Source organism: Propithecus coquereli, unplaced genomic scaffold (genome assembly GCF_000956105.1).
Source record: "Propithecus coquereli isolate 6110/MARCELLA unplaced genomic scaffold, Pcoq_1.0 Scaffold299, whole genome shotgun sequence".
In the NCBI taxonomy this organism is placed as follows: Eukaryota; Metazoa; Chordata; class Mammalia; order Primates; family Indriidae; genus Propithecus; species Propithecus coquereli.
Genome location: NW_012148607.1, coordinates 1798005 through 1822394, shown reverse-complemented (window position 1 = coordinate 1822394; position 24390 = coordinate 1798005). Strand labels below are relative to the sequence as shown.

Here is a 24390-nt window from a genome sequence, read left to right as displayed (position 1 = left end):
CCACAGAATTTTGGGTCATAACCATTTTGAATGCAAGTAAAGGGCTTTTCCCAAGCACAGCCAGGAGATCTGGAAAAGCTTGTTTTCTTCTGCCTGTGGCAGAGATAGTTTTTGGCAACCCCCTCACTCCTTCACGCCTTGATATGTAGTGAGACCTGTCCTTAGACTTTTCTCACTTTGTTAGCTCAACCTCGTGGAAGAGGAAAATAGTCAGAAGAGAGCCATCGAGAGGCCAGAGGAGCCAGGTTTCGGCTGTTCTCACATTAATAGGCACTTGGAAGGAAGTGTGACCTAGAGGGCCTATCTTCACACGTGCTTTGACTTTTTAATTGTTAAAATTATGGTAAAGTAAAGTTAATATAGTGACATTTAGTACATTCAAATGTTGTGCAGCCATCACCACTATCTAGTTCTAGAACATTTTCACCAGCCCAAAAGGAAATCTCATATCTTAATAGTAGTAGTCTCTCCCCATTTCTTCCCTCCTCCAGTCCTTGACAACCTGGACCCTGGACATTTAATACAAATGATATCATACAGTATGTGGCCTTTTGTGTCTGGCTTCTTTCACTGAATATTTTATATATATGTTTTATACTAATATATATGTTATATATATGTATTTATTTTATAGGCACAGAACCAGTGCATTAACATAATATTTTTGAGGTTCATCCACATTGTAGCATGTATCAGTACTTCATTCCTTTTTGTGGTTGAATAATACTCCATTTTATGGATATATTACATTTTATCTATTTAAATGGACATTTGAATTGTTTCTACCTTTTGGCTATTGTGAATAGTGCTGCTGTGAACATTTGAGTACAAGTTTTTGTTTGAATACCTGTTTTTCAATATTTTGGTGATATATACAGGGGTGGAATTGCTATGTAATATGATAATTCCATATTTAACTTTTATTTTCTCTCTTTAAAACAGGGTCTTGCTCTGTCAGGCAGGCTGGAGTACAGTAGCATCATTATAGCTCACTGTAGCCTCCAACTCCTGGGCTCAAGTAATCTTCCAGCCTCAGCCTCCGTAGTAGTTGGGCTGACAGGTGCACACCACCATGGCTGGCTAATTTTTGTATTTTTGGTAGAGGCAAGATCTCACTTTAGCCCAGGCTGGTTTCGAACTCCTGGCCTCAAGTGGTCCTCCCACCTTGGCCTCCCAAAAGGCTAGGATTACAGGCATGAGCCACCGTGCCAGACCTCCATATTTAACTTTTTGAGGAACTGCCAAACTGTTTTCCACATTGGTGGAACAATTTTAGCATTCTCACTAGCAATAAATGAGGATTTGAATTTCTCTATGTCCTTGCTTTCACTTGTTTTTCATTTTTTAAAAAAGTATAGCTGATCTAAACAAAGGAAAATCCAAAAGTAAGAAGCAACAGCTGCTCCAGATGAGAAGGAATCAGCAAAAGAACTCTGGAAGTATGAAGAATCAGAGTGAAAAGACCCCCCCCCACTCCCCACCAAAAGGAAACACTAGCTCTCTAGCAAGGGATACCAACCAAAATCAGAATATTGAAATGACAGATGAAGAATTTTGAACATGGATTGTAAGGAAGCTCAGTAAGATGCAAGATAAAATAGAAACCCAACCCAAAGAAACCACAAAAACAATGCAGGAAATGAATGAAAAATTCACTAAATAAATTGAATTATTAAAGAAAAATTAAACAGAACTTCTGGAAATGAAAAATTTATTCAAGGAATTACAAAACACAATGGAAAGCCTTAAGAATCGCTTAGATCAGGCTGAAGAAAGAATCACAGAGCTTGAAGACAGCACCGCTGAATTAAACAAGTCAGTCAAAGAGATAGTGCAGAAAAATTAGAGGAAGGAGCAAAGCCTACAGGAAATATGGTATTATGTAAAGAGGCCTAACGTAAGAATCATAGGCATCCCTGAGGATGAAGAAGAAAATATACAATGGTTAGAAAACATATTTGAGGGAAGAATTGACGAAAATTTCCCTGGCCTTGCTAGAAATCTAGATATCCAGGTACAAGAAGCTGAAAGGACTCCTGGGAGATTCATTGCAAAGAAGCAAACACCATGACACATAGTCATCAGACTGGCCAAAATAAACATGAAAGAGGTGCTCTCATGAGCCGCAAGGCAAAAGCATCAGGTAACTTACAAAGGAAAACCCATCAGATTAACTGCAGACTTCTCAACTGAGACCTTACAAGCCAGAAGGGACTGGAGCCCCATTCGCAGTCTTCTCAAACAGAATAATGGCCAGCCTAGAATTTTGTGTCCTGCAAAACTAAGTCTCATATATGAGGGAGAAATAAAGACTTTCTCAGACAAGCATACACTGAGGGAGTTTGTCAAGAAAAGACCTGCCCTGTGGGAAGTAGTCAGAACTGTATCATACACAGATCAGCACAATAGACACCCACCAGTGTAAAATCACCCAAAAGCTAAAGGTCAAAGCCCAGATTCCAGAATGGCTCAAGAGATAAAACAAAGCAACAAAGTCCTACTCCACAGAATGAACAGAAACCTACCCCACTTATCATTTCTTTCAATAAGTATAAATGGCTTGAACTCCCCATTCAAGAGACATAGGCGGGCTGAATGGTTAAAAAAATACAAGCCAAGTATCTGTTGTCTCCAGGAAACACATCTAACCCACAAGAACTCATTCAGACTCAAGCCGAAGGGATGGAAAACAATATTCCATGCAAATGGAAACCAAAAGAAAGCTGGTGTAGCAGTTCTCATATCAGATAACATAGTCTTAAAATCAACTAAAGTAATGAAAGACAAAGATGGTCATCATACTTAATGGTAAAGGGAACAATTCAACAGGAAGACTTAACAATTCTAAATATTTATGCACCTAACACAGGTGCACCCAGATTCGTAAAGCAAATCCTACTTGATCTAAACAAAATGATAAACAGCAGCACCATAGTAGGTGGGGACTTCAATACCCCTCTGACAGAATAGGACAGATCTTCCAAACAGAAAATAAAGGAACAGTGGTCTTAAACAGAATGCTAGAACAAATGGGTCTAACAGACATTTATAGAATATACTAGCACTGAATATATGTTCTTCTCATCAGGTCATGGGACATTCTCTAACATTGATCGCATCCTAGGCCATAAAACATGTCTCAACAAATTAAAAAAAAATAGAAATTATACCATTTATCTTCTCAGGCCACAGTGGAATAAAATTTTTTTAGAAATCAATTCCAACAGAAATACTCATCTCTACACAAAATCATGGAAACTCAACAACCTACTGCTGAATGATATAGGTCAAGGAGGAAATTAAGATGGAAATCAAAAGATTCTTTAAAGTAAATGATAAAGAGGACACAAGTTTTCAAAAATCTGTGGGATACAGCTAAAGCAGTCCTGAGAAGAAAATTCATAGCCATAAATGCTTACATCCAAAAGACAGAAAGATCACAAATCAACAATCTAATGAATTGTCTCAAGGAACTGGAAAAGGATGAACAAACCAATCCTGAACCCTGGAGAAGAAAAGAAATAACCAAGGTCAGAGTAGAACTAAATGATATTGATAACAAAAGAACTGTACAGAAGATTAATTGAAACAACAAGTTGGTTCTTTGAAAAGATAAAATTGACAGGCCTATCACTAGATTAAACAGAAAAGAAAGGACTGTAATAAGCGCAATCAGGAATGAAAAAAGGAGAAATTGCGACTGATAACGACAGAGATACAAACTACCATCTCTGAATACTATAAAAATCTCTATGCACATGAACTTGAAAACATGGAGGAAATGGACAAATTCTTAGAAACACACAGCCTCCTTAGGCTCAATCGGGAAGAAATAGAATTCCTGAACAGACCAATATCAAGTACTGAAATTGAAGCAGCAATAAAAAAATCTTCCAAAAAAAAAAAAAAAGAAGTTCTGGACCAGGATGGTTTCACACCCAAATTTTACCAGACCTAAAGAAGAACTGGTACCTATACTGCAGAAATTATTCCATAACATCGAGAAGGAAGGAATCCTCCCCAGCACATTTTATGAAGCCAACATCACCTTGATACCAAAGCCAGGAAAAGACTCAACAAAAAAAACTACAGACCATTAATCGCTTATGAACATAGATGCAAAAATTCTCAGTAAAATTCTAGCAAACCGAATTCAGCTGCTCATCAAAAAAAAAAAAGGATCCGTCACAACCAAGCAGGCTTCCTCCTACAGATGTAGGGATGGTTCAACATACACAAATCTACAAATATAATTCACCACATAAATAGAAGTAAAAACAAAGACCATACGATCCTCCCAATAGATACAGAAAAATCATTTGACTAAATTCAGCACCATTTTATGATAAGAATGCTTAACAGAAGAGGCATAGACAGGACTTACCTCAAAATGATAAAAGCCATATATGACAAACCCACATCCAACGTCATACTGAACGGGGAAGAATTGAAAGCATTCTGCTTAGATCTGGAACCAAACAAGGTTGTTCTCTATCACCACTTCTGTTCAACGTAAGTGCTGGAAGTCCCAGTCAGAGCAATCAGACAGGAGAAGGAAATCAAGGGTATCTAAATGGGGGTAGAAGAGGTCAAACTATTGGTTTTTGCTGATGATTCTGTCTTATATCTAAAAAACCTGAAAGAATCTGCCAAGAGAACCTGCCAAGAGACTACTGGAACTGATAAATAAATTCAGCAAAGTCTCAGTTTACAAAATCAATGCACACAAATCAGTAGCATTCATACATGCCACAACAGTTAAGCTGAGAATCAAATCAAAGACTCAATGCCTTTCACAATAGCAACAAAGAAAATAAAATACCTAGGAATATATTTAACTAAGGAGGTGAAAGACCTCTACAGGGAGAACTATGAAACACTGAGGAAGGAAATAACAAAGGACATAAACAGATGGAAAACCATACCATGTTCATGGATTGGCAGAATCAACATTGTTAAAATATCTGTACTACTTGAAGTGATCTATAGATTCAATGCAATCCTTATTAAAATACCAACATAATTTTTCACAGATCAAAAAAAAATAATTCTTTGCTTCATGTGGAACCAGAGAAGACCTCGTATAGCCAAAGCAACCTTAAGCAGAAGAACAAATTGGGAGGCATCAATTTACCAGACTTCAAGCTATACTATAAGGCTGTAGTAACCAAAACAGCATGGTATTGGTACACGAACGGAGACATGGACCAACGGAATAGGACTGAAAACCCAGATATAAAACCATTCTCATATAGCCATGTGATCTTTGACAAAGCAGACAAAAACATACACTGGGGAAAAGAGTCACTATTCAATAAGTGGTGCTGGGAAAATTGGATAGCCACATAAATAAGACTGAAACAGTATCCGCATGCCTCACCTCTCATAAAAATCAACTAATGATGGAAAACATACTTAAACCTAAGGCATGAAACCATAAGAATTCTAGAAGAAAATGTTGGAACAACTCTCATAGACATTTGCCTAGGGAAAGAATTTATGAAGAAGACTCCAAAAGCAATCACAGCAACAACAAAAATTAATAAATGGGACCTACCTGATCAAATTAAAAAGCTTCTGCCCAGCCAAGCGAACAATCATTAGAGTGAATAGACAACCTACAGAATGGGAGGAAATATTTGCTGGCTATACATCCAGTAAAGGACTGATAACTAGAACTCAGGCAAATCAGCAGGAAAAAATCAAACAACCCCGTTAAAAAGTGGGCAAAGGACATGAACAGAAGCTTTTCAAAAGAAAATAAACTAATGGCCAGGAAACATGAAAAATGCTCAACCTCTCTAATCATCAGTGAAATGCAAATCAAAACCACAATGAGATATCACTTAACTCCTGTGAGAATGGCTTTTATCAAAAAGTCCCCAAAGAACAAATGTTGATGTAGATGTGGAAAGAGAGGAACGTTAATACACTGCTAGTGAGGCTACAAAATAACTAGTACAACCTCTATGGATTGTAGTATGGAGATACCTCAAAGAACTAAAAGTAGAACTATCATTTGATCCAGCAATCCCACTACTGGATATTTACCCAAAGGAAAAAAAGACATTCTATAAAAAAGACACCTGCACTTGAATGTTTATAACAACACAATTCACAATTGCAAAGATGTGGAAACAACCCAAGTGCTCATCAATACATGAGTGGATTAATAAAATGTGATATATGTATACCATGGAGTATACTGAGCCATAAAAAAAATGGTGAACTAATACCTCTTGTATTATCCTGGTTGGTGCTGGAGCCCATTCTTCTAAGTGAAGTGTCACAAGCATGAAAAACCAAACACTACATCTATTCACCATTAAATTGGTACTAATCAATCAACACTTATGTGCACATGTGGGAGTAACATTCTTTGGGGATCGGGCAGGTAGGAAGGGGAAGGAGGGGATGGGTAAATTCATACCTAATGGATGTGGTGCACACTCTCTGGATGATGGGCATGCTTGTAGCTCTGAGTCAGGCAGTGCAAAGGCAAATTGTGCAACCAAAGCATTTCTACCCCTGTAATATTCTGAGGAAAAAAAAGTATAGTCATCCTAGTGGATGTGAAGTGGTATCTCATTGTGCTTTTGGTTTGTATTTCCCTACTGGCTAGTGATGGTTGAGCTTCTTTTCATTTGCTTATTGGCCATTTGTATATCTTCTTTATAGAAATGTCTATTTAAATCTTTGCCTATTTTTTAACTGTCTTGTCTTTTTGTTATTGAGTTGTAAGAATTGTATATATGTTCTGGATATTAAACTCTGATCAGATGTATGATTTGCAAATATTTTCTCCTAATTTTTAAACTATGAAATTGTTTTAGAGAGGTAAACTGGAATTTATGAATTTGGAGTTAAAAATTAGGCTGGGTATGGTGTGTCACACATGTAATCCTAGTAGTTTGGAAGGCCGAGGCAGGAATATTACATGAGGTCAGGAGTTCAAGACCAGTTTGGGAAACTGGGCAAGACCCCATCTCTACAAAAAATAAAAAAATTAGCCAGTCATGGTGGTGTGTGCCTGTAGTTCTAGCTACTCAGGAGGCTGGGGTAGAAGGATTGCTTGAGCCCAGGAGTTCGAGCCTACAGTGAGCTATGATCAGACCACTGCACTCCGTCCTGGGTGACAGAGCTGAGAACTTGTCTCAAAAAAAAAAAATTTATATTTCTGTACTTTCATTGGTTTTATGATTTTGTACAAAATCTCTGCCATGATTTTCTCTGCTAAATTTTCTCTTCTATACATAAAGCAAATGTTTCTTTCTTTCCCTTTCTTGGTAATGTATTTTCTACGTGAAGGCTTTGAATGTCTTAAAAAATATATTTAATATTATATGTCTATAAGATCTGTATGTCTTGATATGCCTATAGCATTTCTGTTTCCACAATGAAAAAACTAAATTCTGACTTGGTAATCATTTCTGGCAATATTAGTTCTTTATGTTTTTAAAAATTATTTAATTTTGAAGCATTACAAACTTACAGGAAAGTGCATTAGACATCTCTGTGCTCACTACCTAGGTTTAGCACATACTTATGTTTTGCTTTTGAGTTTTTTTTTTTAAGAAGTAAAATTTTACAGGTACTGTTAGCATCCTTTCTCTTCCCCCTTTCCCAGGAGAAAATCATTGTTCTGAAAATAAGAATATGTTACATGTTGAATTAGTGTGAAAAAACTTCATTACTAAAGATGCTTGGGTATAAGCAAGATGTAGCAGTATTTGTTTTTAAATTTTATATAAATTATGTTTTACTCCATGGATCCTTTTATTCTCTTACATTTTTCACTCAACATTGTTTTCAAGAATTATATATGTCATAGATGAACTAACTTTTTCTGTAAAGTACCAGATAATAAATATTTGAGGTTTTGTCATATTGTCTTTGTCAAAACTCCTCAACTCTGCTGTTGTAGGGTGATAGTATCCATAAGACAATATGTAAATGAATTAGTTGTGTTCCAATAAAACTTTATATATAGACGCTGAAATTGGAAATTTCATATAATTTCCATATTCATCATATAAGAATACTATTTCATGAAATATTGTTCTTTTGTTTTTCAACCACTGAAAAATATAAAAACTATTTTTAGCTTTCTGGCTGGATGTAACCAGGTGATCGGTGGGATTTGTACTACCAGCTGAAGTTTGCCAACCCTGATCTACATTAATACAGTTAGATCAATTTCATTAATTTTTAACTGTTATGTAGCATTACTTTGAATAGATGACATTTTGTTCTTATAATAACAGGCCCTTAATTATTTTCATTTTCTCTGTAATAGTCCTGCAGTAAATATCCTTGTGCTTGTCTCCTTGTGCACATACTCAAGACTTCCTCTTGTGGGGTATTATTGCCAGATTATTTTCTAAAGTGATTGTAACAACTTGTACTTTGACCAGTGATGTTTCCCTGTGTCCTTGCCAGCTGTTGGTTTTATCCAGTCATTACTTGTTGTTAATTTACCAGGTTTAAAGGTCATCTCAGTGTTTTAAATACGATTACTAGTGAGGTTGAGAATCTTTTATTTATTTGGATTTTTTTTGTCATCTTCAACTTGCTTGTTCATGTGGTTTCTTTTTTTTAAAATAGCCTTTTCTTTTTTCATTTTCTTATTGATTGTTGGGAGTTCTTTATTAATGTCATGTAAATATAATATGGAGAAAAAGCATACTTTGCAATCAGGTTTGAATTCTCTTAGTAGCCTAGTAGATTTGAATTTGAAATGAGGATAAGAATGGCTATTTTGCAGTGATGGTTCTATCAAGACTAAAAAATGCCCGCTGTGTATTGAATCTAAATGTTTCTATGTTTCTTATTGTGCTTGTTCTTTGTCATTGCTATAAATTTATTTATGTGTAGCAGAATATTCCCTTACTTTTGTAGCAGTCTACTTTTTCTAATTTTTTTCTTTTCCTTTTTTTTAAAAAAAAATCTTTTATAAAATATAAAAAGTACAGAAGAGCACTAAAAACAAATGTATAGCTTAGTGAACTATTAGATGAACACCCTTATAACCGCTACCCAGGTCAAGAAAAAGAACTTTGCCAGCATCTCAGAAACTCCTCTCTCTGTGCCCCTATCCCATGACAACACCTCCCTCCCTTCAGAAGTAATCACTACCTTGACTTAAAAAGTAATCACTTCCTTGCATTTCTTTGTAACTTCTATCACCCAAGTTTGTATCTCTAGACATTATTTAGATTTGCCCATTTTAAAAAACTTAAGTCTCTTTCAGTCTGTAAATTTTCCTTCCATCTCTTTCTTTTCCTTAAAATTTATATGTTGAAAAACTCTGAGGTATTTGACCTGTAGTGTATCCAGTAGTCTGAATTACATACTTATGGTGTGCTTACAAAATGTTTGTGTCCTTTGTATTGCCTGCAAATTACAGATGGATACAGAGGCTTAATCAGACTCAGGTTTAATTCCTTTGGCAAGATTATAGGCGGTGGTGTGTTCTTTCAACAGGAGGCACGTAATGTCTGCTTTTTTGATCTTTGATTTTGGCAGTTGTTGATGTTTAATGCCTAGATCCACTGATTGGGAGTTATGAAATGGTGATATAATTCTATCCTTTTGTTTTTATTTATTGGCTGGAATAACATTTTAAGGAGATGTTTTCCCTCATCTACTATTTGGCGTAGTTCGTGTAAGAAAGGCCTGATTCTTTTCCTTTTATTCACCTAGTTTTTAAGATAATGAATTGGTTCCCTGTCCTCCTCAGGATGTGATCAATTAACTGTTTTTTATTATCAGTGTGGATGCAGATGCATTTAAACATATTTGATGGGTTTTAACCCATTGCACTTTTCTTATACTAATTGAAGCTCAAATTATCCTATTGTCTAGTAAGTGACTCTTCAAGTTGGTTCCTCAGTCTTTTTGACTTCATCTTAGTAGTTGTGATAGTTTTCTTGCCATCTTGTATGTCAGACTGTTGCAGGCTCATTTCCCACTGTAGACCTAGAATCCACTATGTCTCCAACGCTTGGTTTCTTTTAATAGCAAATGATGTTTCAAAACAGCTGTAGTCTGGGTGCTAAGGATGCTCATTGCTATTGGGTTGGTCATTGTTTCTAGGACTTTTCAGTGAGTAGAATTAAGAGATATATATAATAAAACTACCTTGTGAATTCATAATGATATATACAAAGGACTACAGGATTTTTTTTTTTTTTAAAACTTAATTTCATGTATATTATATCAGTATCTCCTTTCTTCTATACCAAGAATCATGTTCCCAAGGACTCAGGGAATGATAGAATTAGAATATCCAGGAGTCACTCATTTGCTTTATTATATATTAAACATGCAACTTTTCTCCAGTGGCAGTACTAATGCTACTCCCACCAATAATAATTACTGAAAACCATTAAGAATTTTTTTCATATGTGCTGTTTCTATCCCCTCACCCCCATTTTGTGGTTGACTTATATCTACATTGTCAGATCATACAGCCATTATATACTATACTCTCTTCCTTTTAATTTATATTTATTCTTAATTCTACAGATAACTATATTTAATGCTATTTGCTATGTTGATGTGTCTCTAGTTATTTTGGTTGTCTGAATCTTGTTATCTAGTAGATTCTGTAGGAAGGACCTGTTGAAACAATATTCTCTGAGTTACTTCATATTGATTTCATTGTGGTCTGGGTTCAGTGGCTCACACCTGTAATTCCAGCACTTTGGGAGGCTGAGGCAGGAGGATCGCTTGAGGCTAGAAGTTCGAGACCGGTGTGGATAACACAGTGAGACCCTGTCTCTACCAAAAAAAAAAAAAAAGCACCTAGCATGATGGCACGCGCCTGTAGTCTCAACTTCTTGGGAGGCTGAGGCAGGAGGATTGCTTGAGCACAGGAGTTCAAGGCTGGTAGCAAGCTATGATTTTGCACCACTCACCACTGCATTCTAGCCTGGATGACAGAGCGAGACCCTGTGTCTCTTAAAAAAAAAAAAAAAAAAGCAACACGGATTGTCTGTGCCCCATACCTTGTAGGTCAGTTTTCCTGGATATAAAATCCTTGGCTGACATTGTCTTTCTTTGAGTATCTTAGATATGTAACCCTGTTTTCTTCTGGCATAAAGAATCGCTGTTAAAGTCTGATGATGATCTAAGTTTCTCTCGTAGGTCACATATGCTTTTTTCTAAATGCTCAAAGGATTTTTTTCTTTAAATATATCCTGGTATTGATTATTTTGGACCTGTATTCTCATGTACATAGTGTATTCTTTTAGTATGTAGTTTGAAAGTTTCTTTAAATTTCAGGGAAATTATTGAATTATATTTTTGGAATTTGTTCTGTTGCTTTGCTTTGATTTTATTCTCCAGGGACTCTTTATTACCATATGTTGGATCTTCTTTGCCTCTCTTCAACATATCATTTTCTCTCAAATATTTTTTTCTTCCTCTTCATTAAAAAAAAAATCCTCCATTATAGCTGCTGTATCTCCCAAGGCATTGTCTGTTGTGTTTATTCTCTCTTATGTTCCTTCATGTTCACTCTTTGATGTTTGCACAAGGAAGTCGCCTAACGTTGCATTTCTCAGAACATGTTCCTGTAGACAAGTGACGCATGACAGTATCTGTCTACATTTTTGCTTGCTGTGTTCTTTCTTCCTGATTTCCTAAGGTTTCTTCTTGTATTGTTTCCCTTTGTTTAGAGAACTTCTAAAGCCATTCTTTTAGGATAGGTCTGCTGTCAACAAATTCTGTTAGTTACTCCTCTTCCCAAAGAATATTTTCACTGGTTATTGCTTCTGAGTTGACAGTTCTTTCAACACTTGAGAAGTATTGTGCCGCTTCCTCTGGACTCCATGGTTTTTGATGGGAAATGTGTTGTTTTTTTCTGATGGGAAATTTGTTGAAATTTTTTCCTCTATAGGTGTCATTTTTCTCTGATTACTTTCATGGTTTTTTTGTTTAAAATCTTTCATAATTTCAGTTATGAGTCTTGTCACGTATTTCTTTAGGTTTATTCTGTTTGAAGTTCACTCAGTTTCTTGAATTTGTAGTTTTATGTCTCTTAACATATTTGGAAAGTTTTTGCTTATTGTTCTAGTACTTTCTCAGCCTTGTTCTCTTTGTCCCTTACTTTTGGGACAATGATGACACAGACGTAAGATCTTTTGTTATAGTCCCACAGGTCCTCGAGTATCTGTTCAGTGTTTTCACTTTGTTTTCTCTCTGTTGTCCATACTGGGTAATTTCTATTCTGTTTTCTACTTTACTGTTTCTTTCCTCTGTCCTCTCCATTCTGCTATTCAGCCTATCTACTGAGTTTTTAATTTTGGTTATTATATTTTTCAGTACAAAAACAACTATTTGGTTCTTTTTAAAAAAATATGTTTTATTTGCTGAGGCTTTTAATTTTTTCATTCATTTTAAGGATATTTGTAATTCCTTGTTGAAGTATAATATTTTTATCATGTATGTCTTATACTTCTTGTTTCTCACTTCCTCTGTTACACCTGTTTTTGTATTTTGTTGATTCTTTTATAGTGAACCATTTTGATTCCCTTCTTATTTTCTTTTGTGTATGCTTTTTAGATACTTTCTTTTTGGTTGCCAAGGGAATTACATGTAACATCCTAAATTATTACAATCTAGTTTGAATTGGTACCAACTTAGCTTCAATAGTATATAAACTCTATTCCCATATACTTCCATTTCTTTCACTGCCATATGTTGTTTTTATCACAGATTACATCTTCATACATTGTATGTTAAGTAACATAGATTTATAATTTTTTATGCTTTTGTCTCTTATATCATACAAAAAGTGGAATTACAGCCTACAATATTCAGTACAGTAATATGCTATACAGGTTTGTAGCCTGGGAGCAATAGGCTATATCATATAGCCTAGGTGTGTAGGGTGTTATACCATCTAGGTTTGTAAAATTAAATTTAAAAAATTATTTAAAAAAAGTGGAATTACAAACCTCAAATACAATAATATTGGCTTTTATATTTGCCCATGTTAGTTACCTTTAATGGAGATCTTTATTTTTTCATATGCCTTCAAATTTCTGTTTAATGTGCTTTCCTTTCCACCTGAAGGACAACTTTTAACATTTCTTGTAGGGCAGCTGTAGTGATAATGAACTTCCTCCGCTTTTTTTTTTTTGCCTTCTTTAAAATCTGGGAATGTCTTAATTTCTCCCTCATTTTTGAAGGACAGTTTTGCTGAAGATACTGTAGAATTCTAAGTTGACAGTCATCCCCCTGCCAAGCACTTTAAGTATGTCATCTTACTCCCTTCTGGACTCCATGGTTCTGTGTTAGTCTGATTGAGGATCCACTGTAGTTGACAATTGCTTTTCTCTTGTTGCTTTAAATATTCTCCCTTTGTCATTGGCTTCAACAGTTTATCATGTGTCTTGATATGAACTTCTTTAAGTTTATAACGTATTTGGAGGTCATCAAGCTACTTGGAAGTGAAGATTCATGTCTTTCATCGAATTTGGGAAGTTTTTGGCCATTATTTCTTTATATGTATATATGTATATATATATATTTTTTTTTTGAGTCTTGCTCTGTCATCCCGGATAGAGTGCAGTGGGGTCATCATAGCTCACTGCAACTTTAAACTTCTGGGCTTAAGTAATCCTCCTGCCTCAGCCTGCCGAGTAGCTGGGATTACAGACATGGCATGACACCCGGCTATTTTTTCTATTTTTTTTCTATTTTTAGTAGAGACAAAGTCTCACTCTTGCTCAGGCTGGTCTCGACCTCCTGAGCTCAAGTGATCCTCCTGCCTCAGCCTCCCAGAGTGCTAGGATTACAGGCGTGAGCCACCGTGCTCATCCTCTTCATATGCTCTTACTGCCCCTTTATCTCTCTTTTCCTTCAGGAATCCTGTAATTCATATATTGTTTCACTTGAACGTGTCTCACAGGTCCCTTAGGCTCTGTTCACTTTTCTTCCTGCTCCTCAGAATATATAATTTCAACTGCCCTGTCTTTAAGATTGCTGATTCTGTCTTTGCATGCTCAAATCTGCTATTGTATCCCTCTACTGAGTTTTTTCATTTTTATTATATTTCTTTTCATCTTCAGAGTTTGCTCTTCAAAAAAATAATTTGTTTTTGTTGATTTCTTATGTTGTTCATATTTTAATTTTCCTGATATCCTTTTGTCTTTGTTTATATTTTCATTTAGCTCTTTGGGCGTATTTAAGACATTTGATTTAAACTATGCTAAGTCCAGTGTTTGGGCTTCCTCACGGATGGTTTCTTTCCATTCATTTTGTTCCGTGAATGGGCCATACTTCCTTGTTTCTCTATATACCTTGTGTTTTTGTGGTTGATTGGTGGACATTTGAATAATGGTAACTTTGGGAATCAGCCACTCCGCTTTCTCCAGCATTTATTGATTGTTTTTGATTGTTGAAGGGTGTAGTTGTTTATGTAGTGCTGCGATCCCCAACCCCTGGGCTGCCACGGGTATCAGTCTATGGCCTATTAGGAACCGGCTGCCACAGTAGGAGGTGGGGGTGGTGAGTGAGTGAAGCTTCGTTTGTATTAATATTTATAGCTGCTCCTCATCACTTGCATCACTGCCTCAGCTCCGCCTCCTGTCAGATCAGTCACTGTCTCCCATCACCGCCAGATGGGACCATCTAGTTGCAGGAAAACAAGCTCAGGGCTCCCACTGATTCTGCATTATGCTGAGTTGTATAATTATTTCATTATATATTACAATGTAATAATAATAGAAATAAAGTGCACAGTAAATGTAATGTGCTTGAATTATCCCAAAACAACCCCCCAGCCCCCATCCTCCCCACCCTCCCCAACCCCAACCCCATGGAAAAATTGTCGGCCATGAAACCGGTCCCTGATGCCAAAAAGGTTGGAGATTGCTGATATAGTGCATTTTCCCAACATTTTTTTTTTTTTTCCAGAAACTGTATTCCTTTCCATATTTGGTCATTGTAGTCTCTGTTCCTTGCCTTGTGTTTTGACAGAGATTTCCTTGATTGCCAGGAGCTAAACAAACCTCCAAACATACCTCTCCATCTTTGCAGATTGGCTTTGTGTTGGGGCCCTCCTTCAATACTTAGCCAGATTTTCATCAATCCTGCAGATACCAGCCTGGAAACTTAAGGTCTTCTCGGGTCTTTTCTGAGCGTGCATTTTGCCCAGGATATGCATGTAACTATCTAAATTACTCAGTATATACAGGTGTTTTTGATTGCGCTCATATTCCAAAAGCATTCTCCCGTTTTCTTCTCCGACCTTAGGTGGTCTATTTTATGTCTTAATTGTAATCTTTTGCCTCAGATGACTGTGGGTGTTTGTATCACCTTTAGTGTTTTTGAGCAATGTGTGCTGCTTTTCCACTTTGAGCAGGTTCTGAGTTAGGTGACGTGAGAGGATGGCCTTGCATCAGACTTTCAGATGGCCCTTAGACAAGTTAGAATAGACCTACACAAGAATTTGTGAATAAGGTCTACTCTGCCTCTTCCAGAACTAGGGACCAGGCCTCTTTCAGAACCACGGACCAGGGTCTCACACTGGGAACACAAGCTGCTGTTTTCCAGACTGCTGCCACACCAAGGAGTGGGTAGGGCAAGGGCAAATAAAAATGCCACAAAGCTTTCCTACTTTTTAAAAGTTGACTTCTTCATTCAGCATTCTCTTCTTGGTTGCTGTAAACCTTTGGCTATTTTCAGAGTCCTGACAAAGTTGGTTCTGACAGTTTCTGCGTGTTTTTCTGTTTCTGTGGGAGGATGGGAGTTTGGAGCTGTATACTCTATCACTTTGCTGATGTTATCTCTCATTTGGTTTAAATTTGTGTTTGCTTAATGATGAATGATATTAAGGATGGTTTTATGTGTTCATTTGCCATATTTGGCTCTTCTTCGTTGAAGTGTCTGTTAAATCTTTTGTTCATGTTTTTTATTGGCTTGTGTGTTTTCTCACTGCATGTGAGAGCTCTTTTTATTTTTGGGGGTGTAGGGGGAGATGAGGTATCACTATGTTTCCCAGGCTGGACTTGAACTACTGGGCTCAAGTGATCCTCCTGTCTCATCACCCTGAGTAGCTGGGACTACAGGCATGTACCACTACACTGGGTGAGATCTTTATGTATGCTGAATGCCAGTCCTTTAACAGGTGTTTTCTTTTTTTTTTTTTTTGAGACAGAGTCTCCCTCTGTTGCCCAGGCTAAAGTGCCGTGGCATCAGCCTAGCTCACGGCAACCTCAGACTCCCAGGCTCAAGTGATCCTTCTGCCTCAGCCTCCCGAGTAGCTGGGACTACAGGCACGCGCCACCATGCCTGGCTAATTTTTTTTATTTTTAATTGTTTGGCTGATTTCTTTCTATTTTTTAGTAGAGACGGGGTCTTGCTCTTGCTCAGGCTGGTCTCGAACTCCTGAGCTCAAGTAATCCTCCCGCCTCGGCCTCCCAGAGTGCTAGGATTACAGGCGTGAGCCACCATGCCCGGCCTAACAGGTGTGTTTTGCAAATATTTTTCCTAGTCAAATCAGTAATGATTTGACTTCATTTTTAATGGTATGTTTTGAAGAGGGGAAGTTTCTAAATTTGATGAAGTCCAACTTAAACATTTATTATTTTAAAAATTGCTCTCTATGTCCTAAGAATCCTACCTGACTTGAAATTACAAAAAAATTTCTCTTACATTTTCTTTTGAATGTTTTACACTATTAGGTTTAATTCATGATCCATTTAGAGCTAATTTTTTGTATATGTTGTGTTGATATGGATGGGTTATGGATCAGGTTTCACTGATTCTATGTTTGTATATCAGGGAAAGGCTTTTTGCTATTAAGAGAATAGATTTTTCCTGTTTCTTATTTTTTTTCTTTTAGACAAGTTCTTCCTCTGTTTTCCCAGGCTGCAGTGCAGTGGTGTGATCCTAGTTCACTGCCACCTCAAACTCCTGGACTCAAGCAATCCTCTGGCCTCACCCTCCCTAGTAGCTGGGATTACATGCGTGTGCCATCATGCCTGGCAAATTTTTTAACTTTTTGTAGAGATAGGGTCTTGCTGTGTTGCCCAGGCTGATCTCTAACTCCTAGGCTCAAGTGATCCGCCTGCCTTGGCCTCACAAAGTGTTGCAATTACAGGCTTGAGTCACCACACCAGGCTGATAATAGACTTTGATAAGTGTGTCTGATTTTGACTCTTGGCAGGGTGGGTCAGGAAGAATCTGCCACAAAGCACAGAATTCTCTTTACCTACCAGATTGCCAGTTATGTGGGGTGAGACAACTCTTAATGAGAGTTAACTGCTTTTTTTCAGCCCGACAGACAGCTTTTTAGTGTGTACACTCCTGTTTTTAGCTGTGAATCCTTTGCTTACTTGGAATCCTGTCCTTAATAGCATAGTACAATATAAGCACAACTCTAGCCTTATGGGTAAAGTTAGTGTGAGATTTGTTTTGATATTGTAGAGGAGGGAGATGGTTCAGAGTCAGGATAGGGAGGATGTGAAGACTACCTAGGACAGTAGAAAAAATAGCCACAATTCCATAGTCTGAATTAAAAGAGAAAGCAATAAGCTCTTAGAGTTGGAAGGAACATGTACAGATTGTGTAGTCTAGCAATTTCCAACCTTTTCTTAAAAAAAAAACAAAACATGAAATTTACATGGCATGTGTTAGATACATTCTTGCCACAATATTGCTATAATAGATAGGTACAGGTTACAATTCCTGTTGTAATTCTACCTTTTAAGAATCTGACTTTAAAAGAATGTTATAATACAAGTGAGTTGAGTTTATTATAGTGTTTTCCAAGAGCCTGTTGTCTTAGTGTATTTGGGCTGCTAAAACAAATTTATTTCTCACAGTTCTGAAGGCTGGGAAGTCTAAGATCATTAGCTGCCTGGGTGAGGGTCACTTTCTGGTTCATAGATGGTGCCTTCTTGCTATATCCTCACATGGTGGAAGGGGTGAGGGGTCCCTCTTGGGCCTCTTTAGACTTCTTTCTGTCTTTAACTTCCTATTTTGCTTAAGAATCATTTGATTGCAGAAATGATAGAAACTAAATTGATCTAATTTAAGCAGAAAGGAAGAACTGCTAATATGAGTACAATGGTATCCCATTGAACCCTAAAACCTAGACTTGTTAAGTAAATCCAGTAATGCTCTGCTGTTTTAAAAAGTCCAGTTGGTTGGGCGCGGTGGTTCACACCTGTAATCCTAACACTCTGGGAGGCTGAGGCAGGAGGAATGCTTGAATCCAGGAGTCCGGGACCATCCTGAGCAACAGAACAAGACTCCCTTGTTACGAAAATAGAAAAATTAGCCAGGCACAGTGTCATGCACCTATAGTCTTAGCTACTGGGGAGGCTGAGGCAGGAGGATTGCTTGGGTCTAGGAGTTTGAGGTTGCAGTGGGCTATAAATACCACTGCACTCTAGCCTGGGAAACAGAGCAAGACCCTGTCTCAAAAAAAAAAAAAAATCCAGTTTAGTTGAGCAAAAGAGGCAAGACACAGAAGAGTTCACACGGAGCGATTCCATTCATATAAAGTTTTTGCACTTTATATAATGATTTATGCTGTTAGAAGCCTGGATAGTGGTTATCCTGGGGGATCTGGGTAGCGACTGAAAGGGAGCACAAAGGGGCTTTCTTGGGGTACTAATTGTGTCTTTTTAATTTTTTAATCTTGATGCTGCTTACATGGGTATGTTCAATTTGTGAAAATTCATTGAGTTATATCCTTGGGTACATACACTTTTCTGAAATGAGTAGTATATTTTGGTAAAAGTTAAAAAGACATCCTAGCTTAAAAGTTATATTTCGCATGTAATTTAATTTTTCTTTCCTTTGCCAAGTTTGACAGGAGAGACTTGGAGTGGTCATGATCCACTGTTTCGTTTTTCCTTTCCTCTGTTTTCTGGCTTCTGTTCTTTGGTGTGTTGTGGTAGGGAATATGGAGATTCAAAAGGATATGTGTTTCTCTTAATTGGTGCCCATCTAGTTCTGTCCTGGTGGTTGTTCTTTCTCTGGCTAAGACTGATCATCCATAAGGTGTGGCAAGCATCCAAATGCTGGTTCTCTCATAGAGCTCATTTGTAAGTTTTTTGGGGATGGAATCTTTTCCTCTCCACATTGGCTTCATTTAGGATATCCACTGTAGTTTGATGTCTTACAAGGCCTCTTCCCTTCCCTCTACCTAGAGCTTCTTGCTGTGGGTGTTACCTCTGTGAGTGGCCAGCCCTGTTTGGTGGGCTACCAGCATTAGTGCCCAAACCGTGCTTCCTTCCCTGGTTTCTCCTTGATCCATACGTGTTGTTTCATCCTTGACACACCCCATGGTGGAAATATAGGCTGCTCCCTTGCTGCCTTCTCTTTTTGCATTAACTGCTGTTTCCAGTTCCACTCTCTCACTGCTCATTGCTGCTGAAGTTAGTTGCCTGGACACATCAGTTGCTTTGGTGTTTCAATGCTTCAGCATCCCACTTTATCCTTTTATTCATTTACTGTCAGATTTTAAAATCTTTTTTTTTTTTCTTTCTCTCTCCAGGTATCTTTCTTGATCAGCTTCTCTTATTTTCACGTTTGGGCATTTGTAAACCACATCGTCAGTAGTCACTGCCGGCCCATATTAGTGCTTCCCCTCGTTTGTGAACCCACCAATCACAATAGATGACTTTAGAGAGTTTTTCGTTTTTCTTTTAATCTTAGAGAAGTGAGAATTTTCTTCCTTTTCCCCACCCCCGTGGCTTTTTGTATGGCTATGGTGCAGTTACTTGAGGTTTTTTTTTTTCAAGTGACAAGTGATACAGGTGTCAGTTTCTCCTTATGTTTCTTAGTTTGTCTTTATGCTGTCCAGATCAGTTTGATGTGCTACTTTATCTGTGTTTGTTCTGGCTTCCTTCATTGAAGTATAAAAGATAGGCCTTATTTTTTTAAAAATCTTTCCTATTTAATTTTCCTAATTAGGTGGTTATTGGCTTAAAAATGTCTAAATGTAGATATTGTTCATCACGGCTTGCTGAGTGAGTAGAAAGAGGTGTCGAGGTGGAATAGGGTGGACTAGAGTGAAATAAAGGCAAAGTGAAGGTACTGTCAATATTTCATATTTTCTGTATTTTTTCCATAGTACTTTTTCTTTGAAAACCTATATTTAGCTCCTATCATAGGCATATAAAGAAAGCTCTAAGTTTTATTTTAGCATTCATTGAATGTTAGAGGTTATTTCTAACTTTGTATGACAGGTAAAGGAAGGTCTAATATTTAGTGATTTTTTTTAAAACCTAAAATATGCTTTTCTTTATTGGATAGAGGAAGAGTATGAATAAAAGGAAAAATTAAGTAAATAAACATAACTAGAAGTGTATTTATTAGGAATAATATATCCTACCAAAATGCCTTATGTCACCTGTGCACCTCTTCCTCTGTTTTTGCTTTGGCATTTTATAACCAATATCCTGTGTCCTTTATTAGCACACCCAGCTTTTACTAAGAAATATGTTCTGGTTTTAGCTATTGAGTAGGAAATAAAAAAATGCTGGCACTTTTTTTTTTTTTTTTTTTTTTTTTTTTGAGACAGAGTCTTGCTTTTGTTGCCCAGGCAAGAGTGAGTGCCGTGGCGTCAGCCTAGCTCACAGCAACCTCAAACTCCTGGGCTCAAGCAATCCTCCTGCCTCGGCCTCCCGAGTAGCTGGGACTACAGGCATGCGCCACCATGCCCGGCTAATTTTTTCTATATGTATATTTTTAGTTGTCCAGATCATTTCTTTCTATTTTTTAGTAGAGACGGGGGTCTCGCTCTTGCTCAGGCTGGTCTCGAACTCCTGACCTTGAGCGATCCACCCGCCTCGGCCTCCCAGAGTGCTAGGATTACAGGCGTGAGCCACCGCGCCCAGCTTGGCACTTTTTAACTGTAATGAACATTGTAGAGATGTTTAATGTAAAGTTCCTAAACTTCAGAAAAGATATTAAAGACTGACGTTTTACTCTTTTCTCTTTGAAGGATGTGGTGACTGGACTTAGTCCCCTGCTCTTCAGGAAGCTCAGTAATCCTGACATATTTGCATCCACTGGAAAAGCTAAACTCCAACGACAACTTAGTCAGGATGACTGTAAGTTACGGAGAGGAAGCCTGGCCAGCTCTCTGTCAGGTAATTATCTGATTTTGTTTTTTACACTTGATCTTGGCCAAAGGCTGAGAAGTAATTGATTTTGTTTTTAAAATAAATGTGGGACTGTGTGGCCAGTATTTAAAGGGGTATCAACTGACTTCGCTTCTTGGCAGTTTCTCCGGTAGTTGTGTAGAACACTTTGGTAAGGCTGTCTTACTCTCCTTTCTATTCCTCATTGAATCTCTGATCACTAACCGCCTGAACCTGATAAATGTTTCTTGTTTGATCGCTATTACTGATCACTCTTAATCTGATTTTTACTCTCTGCTGCTTCTGTAGACTTTACATCCTTTGCTTCCTTTGATTTTCTTTTTTTCTCCATTCCCAAAACTAAAGCCCATAGTGCCTCCCCACCTCCTCCAAAGAAAAGCCATTTACAAAATTCAAGGGGAAAAAACTATGCAAAGAAGTCTATAGGAAGTCCAAATAGGAAGCAATTAAAATGGGGCATAATTTTAATCAATCAATAGAGTTTCTAAAAAAATCCATTTGACCTCAGCTAAAAGTGTTAGATCAGTAGAGAAGAAAATGTAATCTCATACTCCTTTGTCCAGAAGTAAACAATTTTCAATTTATTTTTCTTCCTGTCCCTTTTCGGGGCTGTTCCATTGGCTTTATCTTCTTACTCTTGTATTGAAATTTTTATTTTACCAGTCAATATTTAATCACATAGAGCTGTTTCTTTTTTTCTTTTCTTTTTCTGAGGCAGAGGGTCTCACTCTGTTGCCTGGGATATAGAGTGCAATGGTGTGATCATAGCTCACTGCAACCTCATACTCCTGGGCTCAAGTGATCCACCTGCCTCAGCCTCTCAAGTAGCTGGGACTACAGGTGTGCACCACTGTGCCTTGCTCAGGCTGGTCTTGAACTCCTGACCTCAGGCAGTCCTCTCACCTCAGCCTTCCAGAGTGCTGGAATTACAGGCGTGAGCCACTGCACCCGGCCTAGAACTGTTTCTTATTTTAATTTTCATAGCATTCTTCTTTTCTTGTAGGGATGTGATTATCTTCTAATTGTCCAGGAGTAAATAGATTTTTGAATTTAAAAACTAACAAAAAGTTTTCTTTTACTATCTGGATCAACTCTTTCTTTTGAGTACCCAAGAACCAGATAGCCAATGTTTGGCTCAGCAATGCTAAATCCCTTCTATCCTGTAAGGTAATTGTATGGCTACTGGGGGTACATTGTAGAAATGTGGTTGGGTCTGACTGTTCTGTCTCTAGAATTTTCGGTTAATCTGATTTCAGCTTTATGTCTCACTTTATGCCTTCTTAGGTATTTTTCATTTCTGAGAACTCCACCTGTTAAAGATTTTGCAGGACAGACTGCTATCCCACTTAACTACAACCTCCTCCATGCGTGTTATAGCTCGTGCCTTTCTCTGCCCAATTCTGTTGATTGTAATCTACCTATTCACTTTAGATTTTCCCCCAGTTTTTTCACCCCTTCATGTCAGTCAGTGTCTGTCTCGTTATCGCCTTTGTTTATTTATTTTATTTCTTTATTCTCATTTTTATGGTGTTTCCTGGAATACAAAAGATAAAAGCATGTGTTTAGTCTGCCATCTTTAACTGGGAGTGTTTTATATAATTATTGAATTATTATAAGAGTAGTAATTAGAATTTTTAAGAGCTTTTCTTTTTCCTCTGTTGTTTACTAAAGGGCTAGTTGTCATATCTGTTCATATTGTTCCTTCTGTTTTATGTTATTTTCTCCAAATTCTTGGCAATCCTTGGTATGTTCAAGCCCTTATGGGTATTTGCTCAAATGGGTTTCTTCTGCAATTGTGTAGGCCTTTTTCCAAGCAGGCCCTTATTTTGAAGGTAGATATGATACTAACCTTTGTATATGTGGATAGTATAAGTTAACAAGCCAGATTTCCTTTAGAATTAAAAGGAGAGGAGTAGGCAGGTCATGTGGAGACATGCCCAACATTTGCAGAATGAAGGAAAGAAGACAGGCAGACTCTACTCTGGACTTAAGGAAATTGTGAGTAGAGAACCATCATCATCATCGTTATTATTATTATTGAGGGTTTTATGGAAAGACTTTTCCCATAAAACCTTTTACGTCTCAATAAAGGGAACATTTGAGTGGAGACTTAAAAGATACTTAGATTTTTAAAATATTTTGCTTTTTTTGATTAAAAAAATAAAATATGCTACTTATAAAAATTTGGATCCCAAAACATGCATCATGTCAAATTGTAGTCTTTCTTAATCTTTACTTTTTCTACATCTCAGTTATCTTCTACATTGAGTTTTGCTTACTTGCTGTTCAGATGAGTTGTATTTCATTTTGTTTGCAGCAAAAACATCCCACAACCCTTTCCCTCACATCTTTACTATAGTGGGTATTTCCATGACTAAGATTTTCAGGCACAGGAAGAATTTTCAAGAATTGGGTGATCATGATAAAGCGAAGTGAAAGCACAAAACATAATATTGAAGTTGAGTGAGTGAATGACAGGAGAAGACAGTGCAAGGAGGTGAGGCCCAAAAGATAATCTGGATTTATGGAGGGTCTTTTTAGTAACCTAAAGTGCTTGGCTTAATTCTTTAAACAGTGGGGCGCCATCAGAGGTTTTTTTTTTTTTTTAATTTCAAAATATTAAAGGACGTCAGAGGTTTTTAAGGAAGGGAATGAAAGGACCATATTTATTTTGGTTAGATCACTAGCAACAGTGTAAAAAATGGTGTGAAGAAAGAGGAGAAATGGGACTTGGACCTCAGTTAGAATGTGATTGCATTATTTCTAAATCTGGTCCATATTTATAACTTAGTTCAGAGCCAGGCCTTAAACTGTACAGAATTTCCACTGTAATTAAAACTATTTAGTGTTTAGTTATAAATAGCCTTCAAAAAGATATATTCTCCATTACACTGTCACCTGCACCACAGCCCATGGTGAATGTATGTTTCTGCATAACGAAATAAAAACGGTAAATGCAAAAAAAATAAATAAATAAAGTGATTGCAGTTCTCCACATTCAGTCTTTGTAAGTGACTCTCATATAGTCTTTCAATGAGATTAAGGCAGTGAGTAAACCTGGACTGAGCACGTGGAGTCTGGTGAGAACAGTGTAGATTCATTGTTCGCTTTCTTGAAATCTAAGGGCCAAACTTGTCTGGGAATGGTACTTGTCAGTACCACTTGTTTTGCACTAAGTTGGTGAGAAACTAAGGCTGGAGGGATTGGAAAACTCCTACACTGCTAGGTTGGGTGTCAGGGTGGGAGGCTGGCATGGTGG

General features: G+C 37.3%; 1 protein-coding gene across 3 annotated transcripts in view; it reads left to right on the top strand.

Annotated features, from left to right (window-relative positions):
- The window catches only part of MAST2 (microtubule associated serine/threonine kinase 2), a 202063-nt gene that overhangs the window by 12345 nt on the left and 165328 nt on the right, over positions 1 to 24390 (top strand). For all 3 annotated transcript variants that reach the window (XM_012649041.1, XM_012649042.1, XM_012649040.1), the window contains exon 2: positions 20972 to 21119. In XM_012649041.1, coding sequence (XP_012504495.1) covers positions 20972 to 21119 — 148 coding nt within the window. The remainder of the gene's footprint in view (positions 1 to 20971; positions 21120 to 24390) is intronic.